The sequence below is a fragment of the Aythya marila genome (assembly GCF_965140915.1).
Source record: "Aythya marila genome assembly, chromosome: 8".
Lineage (NCBI taxonomy): Eukaryota > Metazoa > Chordata > Aves > Anseriformes > Anatidae > Aythya > Aythya marila.
In genome coordinates this window covers 29,693,214-29,709,428 of record NC_139049.1, presented here as the reverse complement: position 1 = coordinate 29,709,428, position 16,215 = coordinate 29,693,214, and the positions used below count along the sequence as shown (strand labels likewise).

The window sequence follows — 16,215 nt, the reverse complement described above, 5'->3', positions numbered from 1 at the left end:
TCCCTCTCCCCTCTAAAATGAGAACTTGCTTTTTCTTTAGGATGGCCAATTGATCTGGCTGAGCACAAGCTCATCTGTAAATCATCGCTTATTTCTCACCAAACAGCAATCATTGTACCCCTGTTGCTCCCTTGCATGCTATCCTTGTAGTCTTTCAGGGGTGTCCACGTGCATTTACTATACTTGTACACCACACACACGCGATTAGATAAAGGTTAAGCAAGGCATGTAATATCCTACAGAAACTCTTTTATCGGCTTTGAAGTAAGTTAAATATACAAGTGGAAAACAAAAGCCTTTGGCACTTCTGGAAAAATTGGAGAGATGCAGGAAAGTTAACCAAAATCAAATATAAACAAGCAAACACTCATTTCACAATGAATGTTATGAAAAAGCCTCAGATAAATAAAAACTGAAATCTGCTTCTTAGTCTTGCTCATCACCAGTTTAATAACATGACACTTTACTATAATTTTGTTCTAAGCATTATTAAACCATTAGCAAAATCAGAGCCTGAAGATGTGGATAAAACATGTCCTCAGAGACAGCAGCAAGGAATCCTACTGCATTATTCTATAAACATTCATTAAGGGTTGGCTGGGCAGCACTTCTCTGTACTTCTTTATCCCCAACTGCACAGGAACGATTGCTTTGACACCACCACCAAAAAGAGCTGCTCTCATGCCTGGGATGCTGATAGGGGATGAATGCAAAGCTCTCATCCCTGCTGTGGAAAGCCCCCCCCGTAACACTGTTAGCCCCGTGAGCCCTCCCAGCCTGCTCCCCTGAAGACTGTTTAAAACAGAAAGAGAAACACAGGAACGAGCGGTGTGAGCCGCATCTCGTGCAACAGGAAAATGCTGCGAAGAGAAAGCGTAAAGATGAGGAACCGAAAGTGAGCACACAGCCTCCAGCTGGCTGACCACAGAAGATGCGTGCCCAGTGAAACTCCTGATAGCACGGGCCGTACCTGTCCTGCAACAGCTAGGGTCTGCGGTGTGCAGGCTGGAAACATCCTCCCACAGTGCTGCACTCGGGAGAAGGCAACGTGAAGAAGCACATCCCGTGCTCCTCGTGAGAGAGATGTTCAGAGCTGCTCCACGGCCAAGGCAAACACCTGTGTGCCCAGCCTGCTCAGCCTGTCTGCACATCTGTGCTTATCTCTCTCTTTCTTTTTTTTTTTTTTTTTTTTTCAAACACAATGAATTACTTCTTACTCACTTTAAGACAAACATGTTTTGTTAAGAGTTCGCACCTTAAATTATACCGTATTTAATAGCTCTTCAGAAAAAGAATCCAAATCCTCAAAGGAAGACATGAAGGTTATTTTCCTGTCCCCAAGCCCCAGAGATGCTGTAACTTTGAATTTTTCTGTTAAGGGTAAAAACAACATGGCATTCACCTTGTTAAATGTAGGTATCTACCACGGGGCTAATCTAAGCTAATTATCTTAGGACCAATGGAGAACTAAGCAGAAATAATGGAGTCTAAGGAACTGTTCTTCTCAACCAGAAGTAGACCACTGCCTTTGGTTAGATGAGCTGCTCCTAGACTTCACTGCCCATCCTGCCTGCATCTTGGGAGCCCACTGGTGCTGCCTCGGAGGTAGGTATCTCCAGGCCAAGCACTTCCCTTCAGTAAGATGGTTTCCATCCAAAGTGCCAGCCTCTGATCTCACTCACACCACCCCCTGAGGTGTAACTGCTTTAATGACACTTATGTCATAACCACTTTACAGATAAGAATGCATCATCACCTTCTCCCAGAAGCAACTGTAATTTCAGGGCTTGTCAAAATATTTTGCCGTGAATATTTATTCAACAGAAGTTGGTGGTAAGCATTTTGATGACTACAACAAAATTTTCATTAGTGTGCATTTCTGCTCTTTGTTTGATACAAAACAAAATTTTCTTCTCTTCCCTCATATCTCCTTTCATATTTCCCCTTTTCTTCTATGCCAAATGAAAGATGAAGGATGAAGATAAAAGTGAGAGGGGAAGGTTTCTGTGGAAAACATCTAATTAAGTAAAAAATATATCAGGATTTTTTTATCATTTATTAAAAAAATAAATCATTTTAGCATCAGGTCTGTCAATAAGACATAAAATTGTTAAGTAACTGCCCTGTACTTTGTACACATCTGGGAACAAACTCATTCCCTTTCTTCTGCTGGGTGAAAAGGAGATAGAAATACTATTTTCTATCAGACAAGAAAGAATAAAAAATTGTACCCAGGGAACATGCGGAAATTCAAAACTAGGCCTGAAACCACACTGTATTTAACTTTTCCAAGGTATGGTTCTGCACAAGATAATTTAGAAAGTAGAAGTCTTCGTAGGTATGTAAGTAGTGAGTCTTTGGTGCCTTTGACCTGTTCAGCATGTCAGGGTGGAAAACAGAGTGGAAATCATTTTTCAGTGATATTCCCAAAGACAGAGAGAAGCAAAATGAATGTAGAATTATTAACAATAATTCAGGAAGGTAGGGTGCCGCAAGAAGGAGAAAGTGGTTCCTCTTCTGAATCTTGGCCAGCTCCTCAGCACAGCCTCAGAGGGCTTCCTGATGATCATTGGAAAGACCAGGGGAAGGAAACAAGACTGAATAGGCATCAGCATGTGCCATATAATGACATTGAGGGTTCATTTTCTCAGTGTAGACGGATTGATGTAAGAAGTGAGTGGTGGAACAAGGATCTCCAACAGGTTCGTTTTTGCAGTCTCCGACTGGGAAATACTGAATTTGTCAAGTGGCCGTAGGAAGGGATGCTTGGTAAGAGGAAGAATGTACTACCATTAAACTGATCAACACTGCAAGTGTGCCTGCCTTATACTAGAGAAAGGGAATTAAATGCTAAAGTCTAAGAACTGCTGGTCTATATATACACCATTACTCTGATAGCTGGGCTGTTGTCACTAACTTCAGCGTGTGTAAAAATAGCCTTTCAAACAAGTTCATAGTTTCAAAGCTATGTTTCCAAATTCATGGATCCTCACACATATTTTTAATCAATTAAACGATGTGAGGTAGAGGAGACTTCACATTGAGGTTACTATTTCCCCTACTCCTCTGAAAGTGTTCCCCAAAAGTCCACATTTTCCTCTTGTTTCCTACTCTCCCCATTATACCATCTGACTCTTCATAAGTCATCTCTATAATGTTTTTTTGTTTTGTTTTGTTTCTTTTTTTTTTTCCCAGCCCTTCTGTATTTGCCAGGTATTTAGCTTTGCAATCTTAATTTAATTGCCATGGCTCACACAACCTCATCAGAGATTTCATGAAAGCATTATGATTGTGGCTATTGGCATCAGCTTTTATCTAATTCTGTGAGAGGATCCCAAGAAACAAGAAAACAGAAAACCAAAACCTGATCTACTTTCAGGTAGGGCTTGCTCAGACTGAGTGTTAAAGAAACACCCCTACAGCCTGAAACATGAGGGGTTTCATCTAAATGATGCCTATTAATCAATGGTAAATTTGAAATTCCTATATCTTATGGCTTACTTTTCAGAAGAGAAGTTTGAAATTTATTAATGTGATCCCCAAGAAGTAAAGGACTACATGGAAATCTCAAAAATTCCTCATTTCCTGGGAACATTTTACCTATCTATCTAAAACTTCTAAGAACTCAACCCAAATAAATTAGATGGGTTCAACTGACAGACCTACTTCTTAACTACAGCATAATCTCTTTGTTGAAGTGTATTTACCTCTAAAAGGGGCAAGTAACCATAGTCAAGACACTTTAGTCACAACTACAGGAATGTGTAACAAAAATGATAAAGTCTCTGCTTCTGAAAATCATGCCTAGAGTGATGCAAGTTTTTCTGCACATAGGAAGGGGCTACAGCTACTTTATGTGTTTCTGATGGGATATTACAAGTCTCAATCAGTGACTGTAAATTCTTTGAGATCTTCAAATGGAAGATAAAACAGGTCTTTGTCCATTATTTATTTACTTATTGACTTATTATTTATGTATCGCTAAGCAGCTCCATGCTGCCAAACCATATTTTTCATGGCGTCTTTCAGCCTGTGACATTTATATTTTATTATTGACCTTACTAAATGACATAAAATACAGGTTCTACTGCCTATGAAAATATTCCTATTCCTAATCACAAGTTCACTTCTACCTGCTGTAGGTATGGAGGAGTTGGACTACTGGGTGTTATTAAATCTGTTATTGGAGGGGGAGGGTGAGGCAGCAGGAATTATCCTTCCATCTCAAGGCAAGCATAAATATTTCAGAGCACACATGATTCTAATTCCATTGAAGCTCATCTGAAACATCCCAGACTTTTTATTGGAAATGAGATGATAATGTATGGTGGCCTGCAACAGATAGACCAGTATTTTAAAACTACTGCTATTGGGCCAAGTAATTATGCAGTACAGCTGTTGCATGCTATACTGGATTTTTTGGGTGTTTTATAAGTTTGTGGTGTTGTGCAGCATAGAAGTAAGAGGATTTTTCAGAAAGCTAAATCCTAACATTTGGTTATGAAGTTCAGTCTTGTCTTTCCCCTTCTTCTAGTAGCCAATAACAAACTAACTAATAAATTGTCACATTCATTGATTAGGTTAGTTCTTCTCATGTGTAAGGCAAAAGAATAAGAGACAAAGTTATATATTGTATTCAAGTGAATGATCAGGTAATAAAGAATCAGCTGATTTTAAACAGCTTATGGTTTTCTTCAGATATACAGTACTCAGGCCCTTCCCCTGGAACAAAAGAACAGTTCTACTAAAGGCACAGGAGATCCTTTCTCCCTGGGAGAACTCACAGATGTGGTAAAGGGACTTTGTGGTCACACCTGCAGTGCTCAGATTTCCCCAACGTATGGGAGAGAGGTATCGATCCATCCGCCTTCCAGCTCCTCTTCCAAAAAGCCTTGCCAGCCCCTTCAAGCTCAGATGATTGGATGAAATTTCTTTCTTCATAAAGTTGTCTGAAGTCTTTAAAAGGGTCATTTTGTGTCGCTCTTTTCTCACTCAGGAAAAGACCCTGCACTCCTCACCTGGCCAAGGTATCAGTGGTCTGGGGAAGCAAAACCACTGCTCCTTCTCAGGCACAAGGGCTAGTCCATCAGATCAGACTGACAGTGGATTGGCTTCGCTTGGGCACAATGCTCAGATACCTCCCGCATAAAGTGATAATTAAGTTTACTAATAGCTCATTAAACATTGATCAATCTTCCTAGAAATAGTAACATTATAATCATAATGAAACAGGATCATTTTTATCAGGTTGTTTTTGAGTCCATTATAATTGGCTTCATTACAATTAAGAAAGTATTTTTTTAAAAGTCATTTCCCTGGAAATGTTATGGAACAGTTTGTTCTGCTAGATATTTCTACTTCAGGCTTCTAGGTTGCTTTAACTCCCTGCATGCTGTAAGCTTTCTCCTAGCATTTAAGTGATGCAAGTGCCAGTTCAAATTATGCAAGATGTATCCCACCCTTTGTACCCCAAAGGTACTTATTCTCAAAATTGACCATATTAGAGTACTAATTGGCTAAGCCACCATGCTGGCTGATGTGAAATGCTTTCAAACACCATGAAACAGCTGTGTTTATCGGAAATATGAAGAGTGACTTTTTAATAAGGAGATCTGGCAATAATCCAAATTTGTTGAAAGGAACTTACACTTCTGTGTATAATACAATACAAGAGGTAAAGAATAGAAGCCTAAAACAATAGCTTTAAGCCCAGAGATTTTTGTGATGAAAGCAGTTACCCAAACAAGTAAAAAATAATTAAGAAATTTGGGCTGGGATTTGCAGAGGTCCTGGGAGAATTCATTAACTGCTTTTCAATTTCAATGGGAGCTGTGTCCCCGTAACTCTTTCAAAGGTTTCTGAAAGTCCCCATTTTTCTTACTGCCCATTAGGAATAGACTTTAGGGTGATAAATGTAGAGCAATCCTGTATTCAGTGTAGCAAGGACTTGCCTCTACTTACACACTGAGCTGCTGAGGGTAAGACTGACCAGTCTAGGACCAGACCTTCGAAGGGAATTCAGATCAGTGGAAAACTTACGCATGGCATGCCCTGTAATGCTGCAAAGCGGTCTTTTAGTAACATGTCTATCAGGACAATGGGTAAGCTAAGTTCAATCTGATCCTGTCTTGCATGCCCATGTTTGCAGAGACGACACTCATGAGGAGAGAGAATGAAAATAGGCCTTACCCTCTGAGCATGGGTAAGACTGAGGTATCACTGACACTTACTTCCACGTTGTGTCTGTAGACATAGCTGAAATATTCAAAGTATAATTAGCTGACCAATGCAAGAGAGATTCAAATACCCTAAATGTGATGGATGGAAGATCTGTTCCTGCCCCTGGACATCAAGATGAGGGACTGAATTGCAGAATGTTCATCTCTCAGCTCCTGAAGTCAAGTGCAGGTGGGCGGCTAAGCACTGCTGAAAAAACAGATCCATGGTAACTCCAAGTCAGGGCTGGCTGTCAGCCCCTTTTTGTTGCTCTGAAGACCAGAATGGTATAAGGCACCTGGGCCTGTTGTTCAGGAAATACTCCCTCTGTAAGAGATTTTGCAGTAGCAAGTGGGAGGCAGAAGGACATTTTGCCCACAGAGTTCCTAGCAAAAGGAAAATATGCTTAAAGCTGTGTTTGGGCTCGGGGTTTATTGTGAGTATTACTCTGGATTGTGAGTATTACAAGCTGCTTTCGAAAACCTGTAGAGCTGAACTGAGTGCTGGTTTCACATTCTGGTGTAGGCAGAGGGCCAGTTAACTTTGCTATTTTGAGCAGATTCTTCTAATACATGCTAAAATTCTTCTACCTTTGGGCAATCACAGTACTGCAGAACTGATCACATAGGTATAGGAATAAAAATCGTACCTATAGAAAGCATTCCTCTCTTCTAATACGGAAGGTTGAGGTGAAAAAAAATAATTTAACCTATTTGTAGAATTCCTATTTCACATCAAATTCTGGCAACTTTTGCATATTATTATTGTTTTTAATACACATGATGCATTCACATATATATGATAAAAACTACAGCTAGGAGAATATATCACGTCTTTTTTATAATGAAATGCAGTTGATAAGTTTACAATAGAAATGTAAATTCTCTTAAAAACCACAACCTTTATGTGTGTGATGATATAATTCTGCTTTGATACTAAAAAGGGCATGGTAATGGAATCTGTGACTTTGGAGTGATATATTGCTGTTAAGTTAATAGGACTCCACATTCCCATTTCTAATATCAGTGTTTTTTTCCCCTTTCATTCTGTAGATGGTAAGCTGATACTACATAAACATTGTTAAAGCTATAGTTCCACGCTACAGTAATTCACTTAACTTTAACATGATTTATGGTTCTGTCAATAGAGGAGGTTGAAAATCCAGAGCTCTCATGCTTAAACATGGGTTCCATATTTAAAGCAATAATGTGCTTTTTGTGTGTGTCTGAAGCTAGAAGAATTTAGCATAAAGCAGAGATAAAAATATTATAGTTCAGTGCACTGTTTAAAGCATATAGTTTAACTTCACGGATAACATCAAAGACAGCAAAGAAACTGAACACTGAATCAGTAAAAGCATGGGTAAAATACTTTGGTCCTGCAGCACTTTATTTTTATATTATTTTTTAGGGATGCATGAAATCCTATTAGTATTTTTAACACTCCCCTTTTCTCATTCTTTTGCTCAGTTAGATCAGCTCCTTTTGTCAGGATGAGTTTAAATCTGGGTCCACTGTGTTAATCACCCCCCATTCTTCTTTCTGGCACTTACCCTCCAGGCATTTTGCCTCTTTAGGAGATTAAGCGACCAAGTCATCTTGTTGCTCTAACATGTCCTCACTGGAGCAACATATTAACACAATTCCTCTGCAAAAGAGCCCTCTTTAGAAGTTTGCTGCAGGGATGACAAATTAACCCAGCATGGTGTCCCACACATCTATCTCAGTACAAATTATTAGTGTAATAGAGCTTTTAGTTATGCATTTATCTAGTAATTATTGAACGGTTATACAAAACGAAGCTGAGCAATCATGGCCCTTTATGAGGCAATCTCAGTGGGTGGCCTTACAGTTAATTTAGGATAGGACTGTCTAAGCAGTTCACTCACACACAAATTAGCTGAACAGCCTGCTCCTTTAAATATTTCCTATGTCACAGGCTAACTCTTTACAATACAACAAAGGTAGAGTTTTAATTACACGGTTCCTGACTTTTGTTTAGCTGAAGCTTTAACCATTTGCAAGCCTTCCCCTCTGTCCTCCCCTGCGTAGGATATGAGAGTAGATGGAAGTTTGGCTAGGGCATCTGGCAATTACTAACCCTGACCTTGAGGCCATCTGTTAGGAAACTGCTTTTCTTTAAGATTCATATTATTTCAAAGCGAATGAAAGGAAAAATTCAAAATCTTCACCTACGCAGTCAGCTAAAAGCAGGTGAGCCCTCCCTGTTCCATGACGTTGTAAATTGGAGCATCGCTTTGCGCTGTGGCTGGGTTGCCTAATCTCTTGTTCACTGTGATGCTATTTTGGTTTCTACCCAACTGTTGTTGGTACATTCCTAACCTTGTGGTGTGGCTCTCCCTCTCTTGGCTGTCTTATATCAACATTAACATCCCTTGATCTGAGGTATCTGTCTCAAAATGAACTTCCACCGCTTTGTTTTTGTCAAAATTCAAAGGGAAGTAGGAGGTTATGTGTGTTATGTGGTTTGACAGCTGACAGCTTCGAGGGGCAACCATGGATAGTTGAACAGAATAGTATGTTACAAAACATCCTTTCACACTGACTAGCTCTGGAATTAGCAGGAATTATCACTTTTATTCACCTGAAGTTGCCCGATAGGACAGCTAACAGACACTGATGTTTTGGTGACCCTAGGGAGAATTTTGAAGGGTGCAATGTCTTCCCAGATATGTGGCATGAAGTTTTTGCTAACTAACGGAAAGTACCATCTTGTTCAATTTCCCTGGTGGGCCTCATATTGATAAAAATCTCAACAGCAATGCTTATTATGGCGTAAATTAATGTAATGGGAACTAGTCTACTAGTTGACTTTCATCCCTTCTCATTCTGCTCATACTCTCAGCTCCTCAGGTTCTTCACTTTGTGCTTTATTTTCTGTGCTTTGTAATAGTGTTTCTCCTTCATTTATCTTCCTAACATACCATCACATTCTTCTTTTTTTTTTTTTTTTACTTTCCTTGCCTTTTCTTCCTTGCTTTTTGGCTTGCAGGATCTATGTTGTCATATTCTGTGGAAATGCATGAATGCTCTGCAGCACAGGCTGCTGTATATCCTGGGTTTACAAGATCGTGGTCAATTTAACGTTTCAGCCAGCTCCAGATATAAAGTCACTAGAGTGTAAGTAGCAATACATGGAAACCTAAAACCACTTATGTAAATACTCCTGTCACCCATAGTATTTAAATCCTTCACTGTCTGGTAAAGAGTTCAAGCAAGCTAATGTCTGGGAAACTTCGAAAGATGCCAGCAATACATGATGGCTTTGCAATACTAGAATACTGTGGTGAGAAACTGACCACCAAGTAATCTGTCTTGAAGGTATCAAAAGTATGCTGTGTAGGAGACAGAGATCTAACTGCTTGAATTTTCAAGGCTTTGAAATACATTCTAAAACTGATAGTAGTGCTAAAGCCACCCTATAGGTGATCAATTTACCATCTGCCAGGCACTGAATCCTAACCACGCTGGTCCAGAGAAGACATATGGTGCATTCATAGAGTCATACCCAAAAAACTGCCATCATCAAGTGAGGCTCCATGAATCACTTTGCTAGCTTATCACCAAAGAAACTTGGATCTTACCACCATCTGTTGGAACTACTGAGGAGTCACTGAAGCATTGGCATCCATGTGCCAGCACTCACTGCACATCTGGTCCTTTGGTCAGCCAGCTCAGATCCTCTCTGCTGGCTACTGCCCAGCTGGGTTGGGTACTGGCAGCGGCACCAATGCAGACAGGAAACTAGTGCACAGCCCTCCACGACATAGTACAGCACAATTTCATGAGAACAGAGGTTTTCCAGCTGGTTTATTGAATGGAGAACCTTATAGTAAAGAAATCCTCTCAAGGATCTACTCCTTCTCCAAGCAAGTTTTGTTCCCAAAGCAACTCATTGTGGGTATCACTGGGAAGAGCGCTCAGTATCATGGGATATCCCCAGAGTAAGACATGCACTGTGTTCTAAGGAATGTTTGGAAGTGTGGGAAAGATTCAGGAGTATTCCTCAGAAGTTATAGATCACTGGTTGTCAATGACAACAACTGCCATGGATAGTATACAGCTTCTTCTCTGCTGTCTATTTTGATCATGCTTTACAAACGCATTCCATATACACATCCAAGTGATAAACTTGCACATCCGAACATCAGAAGGAGGCTGAACCTTCTTGTAATCATTCAGTTGGCTGAGGAGCTTACTCTGATGGTGATCTACTTATTCACGACTTTCCTTTCTCCAAAATGCAGAGAATCTCTGCAGAATGAGGATCAAATCCAGCTTTTACCTTTCTGAAGACCACTTAGAATGACCTGCCATCAACCATTTACATAAGGCATATGTATCAAAGAGAATGCAACACGTGTGTACTACATTATATCCATTATTTCTGCCAAAAGCTACAAGTTCCAGTAACTAAGAGTGGATATGAATTGCTCTAAGGTTATATCTTCTTATATGATTGCATTATGCTCTTTACTTTGCTGCTTTTGATACCTGAAAAGCTTCTCTCTTCTGCTTACTCTCCTAAAGTACACTGAAGGGAATGGGATAAAGAACAAAGCTGGATTTGCAGAAAATAATCTGTCTCAGCATATTACCCTTTACTAACACAATGAGTGTTGTAGAAGAGAAATAAACACAGCCAATGTGCTGTGGAATAAGAATACCGAAGAGGCATGTCCAGCAAAGAACAAAGAATGAAGTCTGGAACAAAATTTTTCAAGGATGATGACACTTAAAAGAATCCATGGATGGATTCAGAGGGATTTTTCCTGAAAGTCTTTAAGACTTTGTTTGTGAACAAGTATAAAATTGAAGAAGACACTCCTAACAGATGTTGCAGAAGAACCGTTTTTGGTTAACCTATTAGATACCATGATAATTAGCAAATATATTACTTTTTTTTTATGGAGACATCTTGTTCCAAACAAAAAAAATTTGGGAAAAGGAATCATTTTATTTGCGCTTTCAAATTCTGACAGTCTTTGAATGGCTTTCTCACACAGATGATTGGTAACTGCAGGTGCACAGAAAAAGTCTTGTGAAAACAGACTGTAGATGGGATTTAAACAAGACCTCCACAGTGACACATTTCCTGTCTATGTCACACAAAAATCCAAAATAAAGAGGGTCTAAATAGGGGCAGACAAAGGTATTTAATGGTCTCAAAAATGATGTGAGGTAAAACAGCTAAATAAAGAAAGGGCCTATTAACTAATCAATTGACAATTCAAATCTGAAAGGCTGAACTTCTAAAAGAGAGAAATTCAGTGTCAGCTGATGTGCACTGCATATAATGTTAATGGAACATTCATATTCCTACTTATATCACCAATTATCAAGGCTTTTAAAAGATGATATATTTGCCAGATAGCTCAGATCCAAAATCCAATAGAAATAAGCACAGATCTTAGATGCCTAAATATCTTCTGAGGATCTAGGCGTGTCTCTCTCAAGGTAATAAATAATTTTTATGGGATTAACCACAACAAATCAAAATACATTTAGTTGATTTAACAAAGCTCTAATAACCATGAAGTCCAATTCTGACCTCACTTCAACTTAGTGCAATCCCACTACTTCACACCACATCACCTGGCACTGTGTGAAGAGGCTACTCGTGGTTTATGTTGCCCTCAGTAAAAACACACTTATGCCAAGCAGACATTTCAAAATAATTTCTAGCATGAATCGCTAATATGTCTTTTTATTCCTCACCATTTGACAAATTTCTTAATAATCTTCTTTAAATAAAACAAAATTTCGTAGCAGAAACATGTCACAAAGATTCAACCTTATCTTTGCGTCTTCCAAAGAGGTTTGTAAGATGATTCATTCATTGTTGTAGGTTACTATGCCCAAGTGTGTTCCTTTTCAAATGATAACTGAGTACTGCATTTAGTTTTCTAGGTTAATGCAAGTATCTTTCTGACAAAAAATTATAAGCACATCTAGACCCAAAGAACATCTCCGTTACTTGGAAAGCCAGTTGGAAGAGTACTGTGAAAAAAACCAGCCAAAGCATTGCAGGAACCAACTTCAAAGGAGTCCAATAACAAGGTGGTTCTTCAGCACACCAATACCAACAACACGAGCACTAAATGACTCGCAGAAACAAAGCAACAGTGTTGAAAGACAGGCATGGTTCAGAAGTGAATGATGAGTCCCTATCTCAAGCAGTTAGACTGAATCTATGTTATGCATTGATACAAGCAGAAGACACTCTACGTAATATATTCTGTCCCTTTCCCAACCCTCTTCAAATAAAACCCTGAGCCCCCAGAAACCAGCATTTCCACCTTAGCAACTGCTGAATCGTCATCAGGAGTTTTACCAAACAGCCCAGCCTCACAAAACCAAACACAGGTCTTGACAACTAAAACCTCCAGGTTATCGAGCTTTTGAAGCACGGCCTCTCACGGGATGTGTCACACGTGGTGATGACTTTCCCTGGAAAAGCGCTGGGGCACTGGGTGCTGGAGCTAACGTTTAAGCTGCCTGGGGGCTCTTGGGTTAAGCCTCACCTCTGGGTCCTGTAATGACAGGTCGATGGTGCTGTGTGAAAGCCGTTCCAAGGGAGGAGGTCTGCGAAGGCGAGGGACTGCTGAAACCAGACTTCTCTGACTTCTTTAATGTAGTTGGCGATGGCATTCCTGGCAAGAATGATTGATAAGTGCAATTTAATAATGCTAGGTCATGGAACGACAGCCTATGCATTGTGAAAGTGGGTGCAGAAGCAGCTAGATAAACTTAAAGGACAAATGAAATTGAATACAACAGTAAGCTGAAAGCTCACTTTTATTTATGGTCTTTTTTGAGGCAGAAGTGGCCATGGTTTGCTGTGAGCAATGAGCACTAGAAGGCAGCCATATTTTTCTTTTAAATCTGAAATATGGATAAGATGCAGCTTATTATTGCTACTGAAACCTACTCTGCTTTATTTTTAGAAATGTGTAATAGCCGGAGCATTTGGATTTTTACAGGCTTTTTATGAATTCTGTCTTTCACTTACTGGTTCAGTAGATTGTTGAAAATGGATCTTTTAAATGTGCTGCAAGACTCAAGGCACAACTAGAGAATGAAGTTTGCAGAGTCCAAACTCTGCCCTTCCTTACTCTCTTGACTTCAAAGGTATTTGAAAGTAATATATTTATGTGGTTCCCTTTTGCTTTCAAAAATTTTTAAAGGGTGAATGGTATTTTTGTCTTTATATTAGAAGCCACAGTGGAATTATTTCAGAGTTGTTATTATGCCCTTGAACTATATCAAAGGCTTCCAATGAAAATCAGAGCTAAGTTGCCATTGGGTGAAACCTCTCCCATGGACAGGCACAAATGGTGTATTGCTGATATGGCCATTTTGTTATAGTCTATGAGAATAACTCTTGTTGATATCCTATCAAGCCTGTGGTCCTTTCAGCTTCTACGTGGTATCAAAGAAATTAAATGAATTAATATATAGGCTCTTAAAATCAGAGTTTTTATTACGTATGATTTATGCTTAGATAAAAGAATACTGCAGCATATAGATGATGATGATGTGTGTGTCTGTATTATTAACGATATTTTTATAGATGTAGAGGCATATGGATTTTCTGATTATCTGCACATACTCTGAAAATAGGTAATTTCAGATATATACAGTACATCACACATCTTGCATATCTGTAGGGATATAGCAAAACAAAGTTGCAGAATTGCTGAGGTTTCAGGTGAGAAAGCAAAAACTAAGATAATGTGGAAGCTGAACTTCCACCAGCAAAGTCATTCAATCTTATTTCCAACCCTGTATTTTATAGAATTTAATTGTTAAAAATGGAAGAGAAGGGTCTGGACAATATTATCTCTGGGCAATATTATTAACTTTATATTTAATAACACTAGTTTTATAGTCCCTGGGATGTTGATTGCAATAAGCAGGAGCCTTCTTGTACTTTATACACTATACTGCTGGGGTCTTAATGGTTTCAGTGAGGTTTTGCAGTTTATATTTCAGAAAGTTAAATAAAGTAAGAGAGTGGTTAGAGGTACAGTGCTGTAGTTACAGCTTTCTGTCTAGAAATTGTTGGCTACACGGGTTTGCTGTTGTGATGGTTGTTTCCTATATAGCCAGAAAAGCTACATATATAATCTTTTAAAAATAATAGTTTGGAACTGACAGAATATTGCATAAGAAAAATGTTTGTTTGTTTGTTTATTTTCTGTATTTCTCTGAAAGATTTCAGGGTACAGACAAAAGCATGAGGGTTAAGGTTGAACTAAGGTATTTCAATGAAATACGCCAATGCAGCCTGCTGTGTTTCTGCTCAACAGCTTGCTGGGATGTAATTTTATTACTGCTCCTTGTTCCAGTGGCCATACCAGAACAAGGATACTCAGAAGTAAAGGTGCTGTTGCCCCAGATGTGCTTCTGATGTAGGAACTGGGGAGGGAAACACCAAATGAGTGTGAAATCAAGGGCCAGTGCCACCATTTGTGTTCCTGGTGGTGGAGGAGCTACGCTGCTGGTAGCAAGGCCATGGATACATTTCTGATGAGCTGGGCTGTGGAAGGCTAGGGATACCTCCAGGGCAGGCTTTAATGAAGCAGGTTCTGGCCCTCTGAGTGTGAAAAATCACGGACAGAACAAGCTGCCGTTTGTGCGGAGGGATTACCCCAGTACAAGATGCCTGCTGCTGGCTGCTCGAGTGGCGATGTCGTGTGTGGTGGCATGAGGCTGATGGGGAGCACTGCAGAGCCTGCCAGCAGGGTGCCAGCAGGGCACGGCAGCACCTGAAAGGAGGTCATGGATGTAGGGCCTGGGGAAGGGGCAGAGAGAACAGTGGGATGTGGTTTAAAGCTGCAGCGAGTTCGTGTGGTTGTGTCCAAGCACTGAAATTTGAGGCGCTGCAACTAAACTGGTGCATGACCTTGAACTGCAGCAGTGCTGAGCAGTGCCACGCTCGTACAGGGATGGATTTTATAAAGTTGAGACAGCTGTTGGCATGTGAAAGTCAAAATCTTGACATAACGCTATGTGTAGAATTGAGTGGAAAGCCAAATTGAAGCACTGATAATTGGTTGCTACATTTATTATATTTGTTTGTTATCGTTCTGATTGCCATCGTTATTACTACTGCTATTTTTTTTAATTTCAGTATATCCTGAAATGTGTTGGTTTGGAACAGTCCAACTCTAGCATGTTTTTATTTTGTTTGAGGTTTGTAATGACACATTTTATCGTGAGTGATCATATCCATCAGATCTCAAGAAAAAAATGGCTGCCTCCTAGTTCAGAAGAATATGCAAACAGGAGCTTAATTACATCACTTAATATTGACCAAGAGAAAGAATGAGATGAGCTTGCCAGCTCATTTCCAAAGCATGTTTTGTCCTTTAAGAGGGGAGGGTATGACAGAAAGTTAGGCAGTGCAAAGCAATTAGCATCATTCACATTTTATGTTGCGCTAGCATGGTGCTCTAGCAGCAAAATTCAAACATTCTTTGAATGGGTTAATAAAAGAAGAAATACAGTCAGCATGCAAGAGAAAGGTTTCCAAGAACAAGCCAAAATATGTCCCATTCTTCTAAATTTATCACAGCCATGTCACATTATCCTTGAGACTGCCAGGAATGTCAATTTTTTTGCAATTTAAAAAAAAAATATCTCATTTAGCACCATATGTTTGGTTAATGTGCCTGATATATCCTGCGTATTCTTTAGTCCATCCATTCCTAATACTCATTTTTCTTTTTTCCCCCTTGCTAAGCCATATGTTACAATGCTGGTCATTCTATCGAAGCTCCTTTCAGGAGCCGAGAGTGAAAGCAAGGGAACTCGGGTTTAATCACCCAGAAAAATTTACATCCGACTCTACAGCTCTCACTCCTAGGTAAGCAATCTCAACACTTCAGTTAGCATTGTAGGTGCCCGGTGCCTGTGAAAATGAGGCCACCTATGAGATAGCATGTTGTATGTGGACAGGAACTAAATGACTAAA

General features: G+C 39.6%; 1 protein-coding gene across 8 annotated transcripts in view; it reads right to left on the bottom strand.

The window, feature by feature from the left end:
• NFIA (nuclear factor I A) overlaps positions 1 to 16,215 on the bottom strand; it is a 245,802-nt gene that overhangs the window by 36,072 nt on the left and 193,515 nt on the right. For 7 of the 8 annotated variants that reach the window (XM_082766228.1, XM_082766230.1, XM_082766229.1 and 4 more), the window contains one exon: positions 12,761 to 12,889. The exons of the other annotated variant lie outside the window; for it this stretch is intronic. In XM_082766228.1, coding sequence (XP_082622354.1) covers positions 12,761 to 12,889 — 129 coding nt within the window. The remainder of the gene's footprint in view (positions 1 to 12,760; positions 12,890 to 16,215) is intronic. 8 annotated transcript variants of the gene reach the window in all.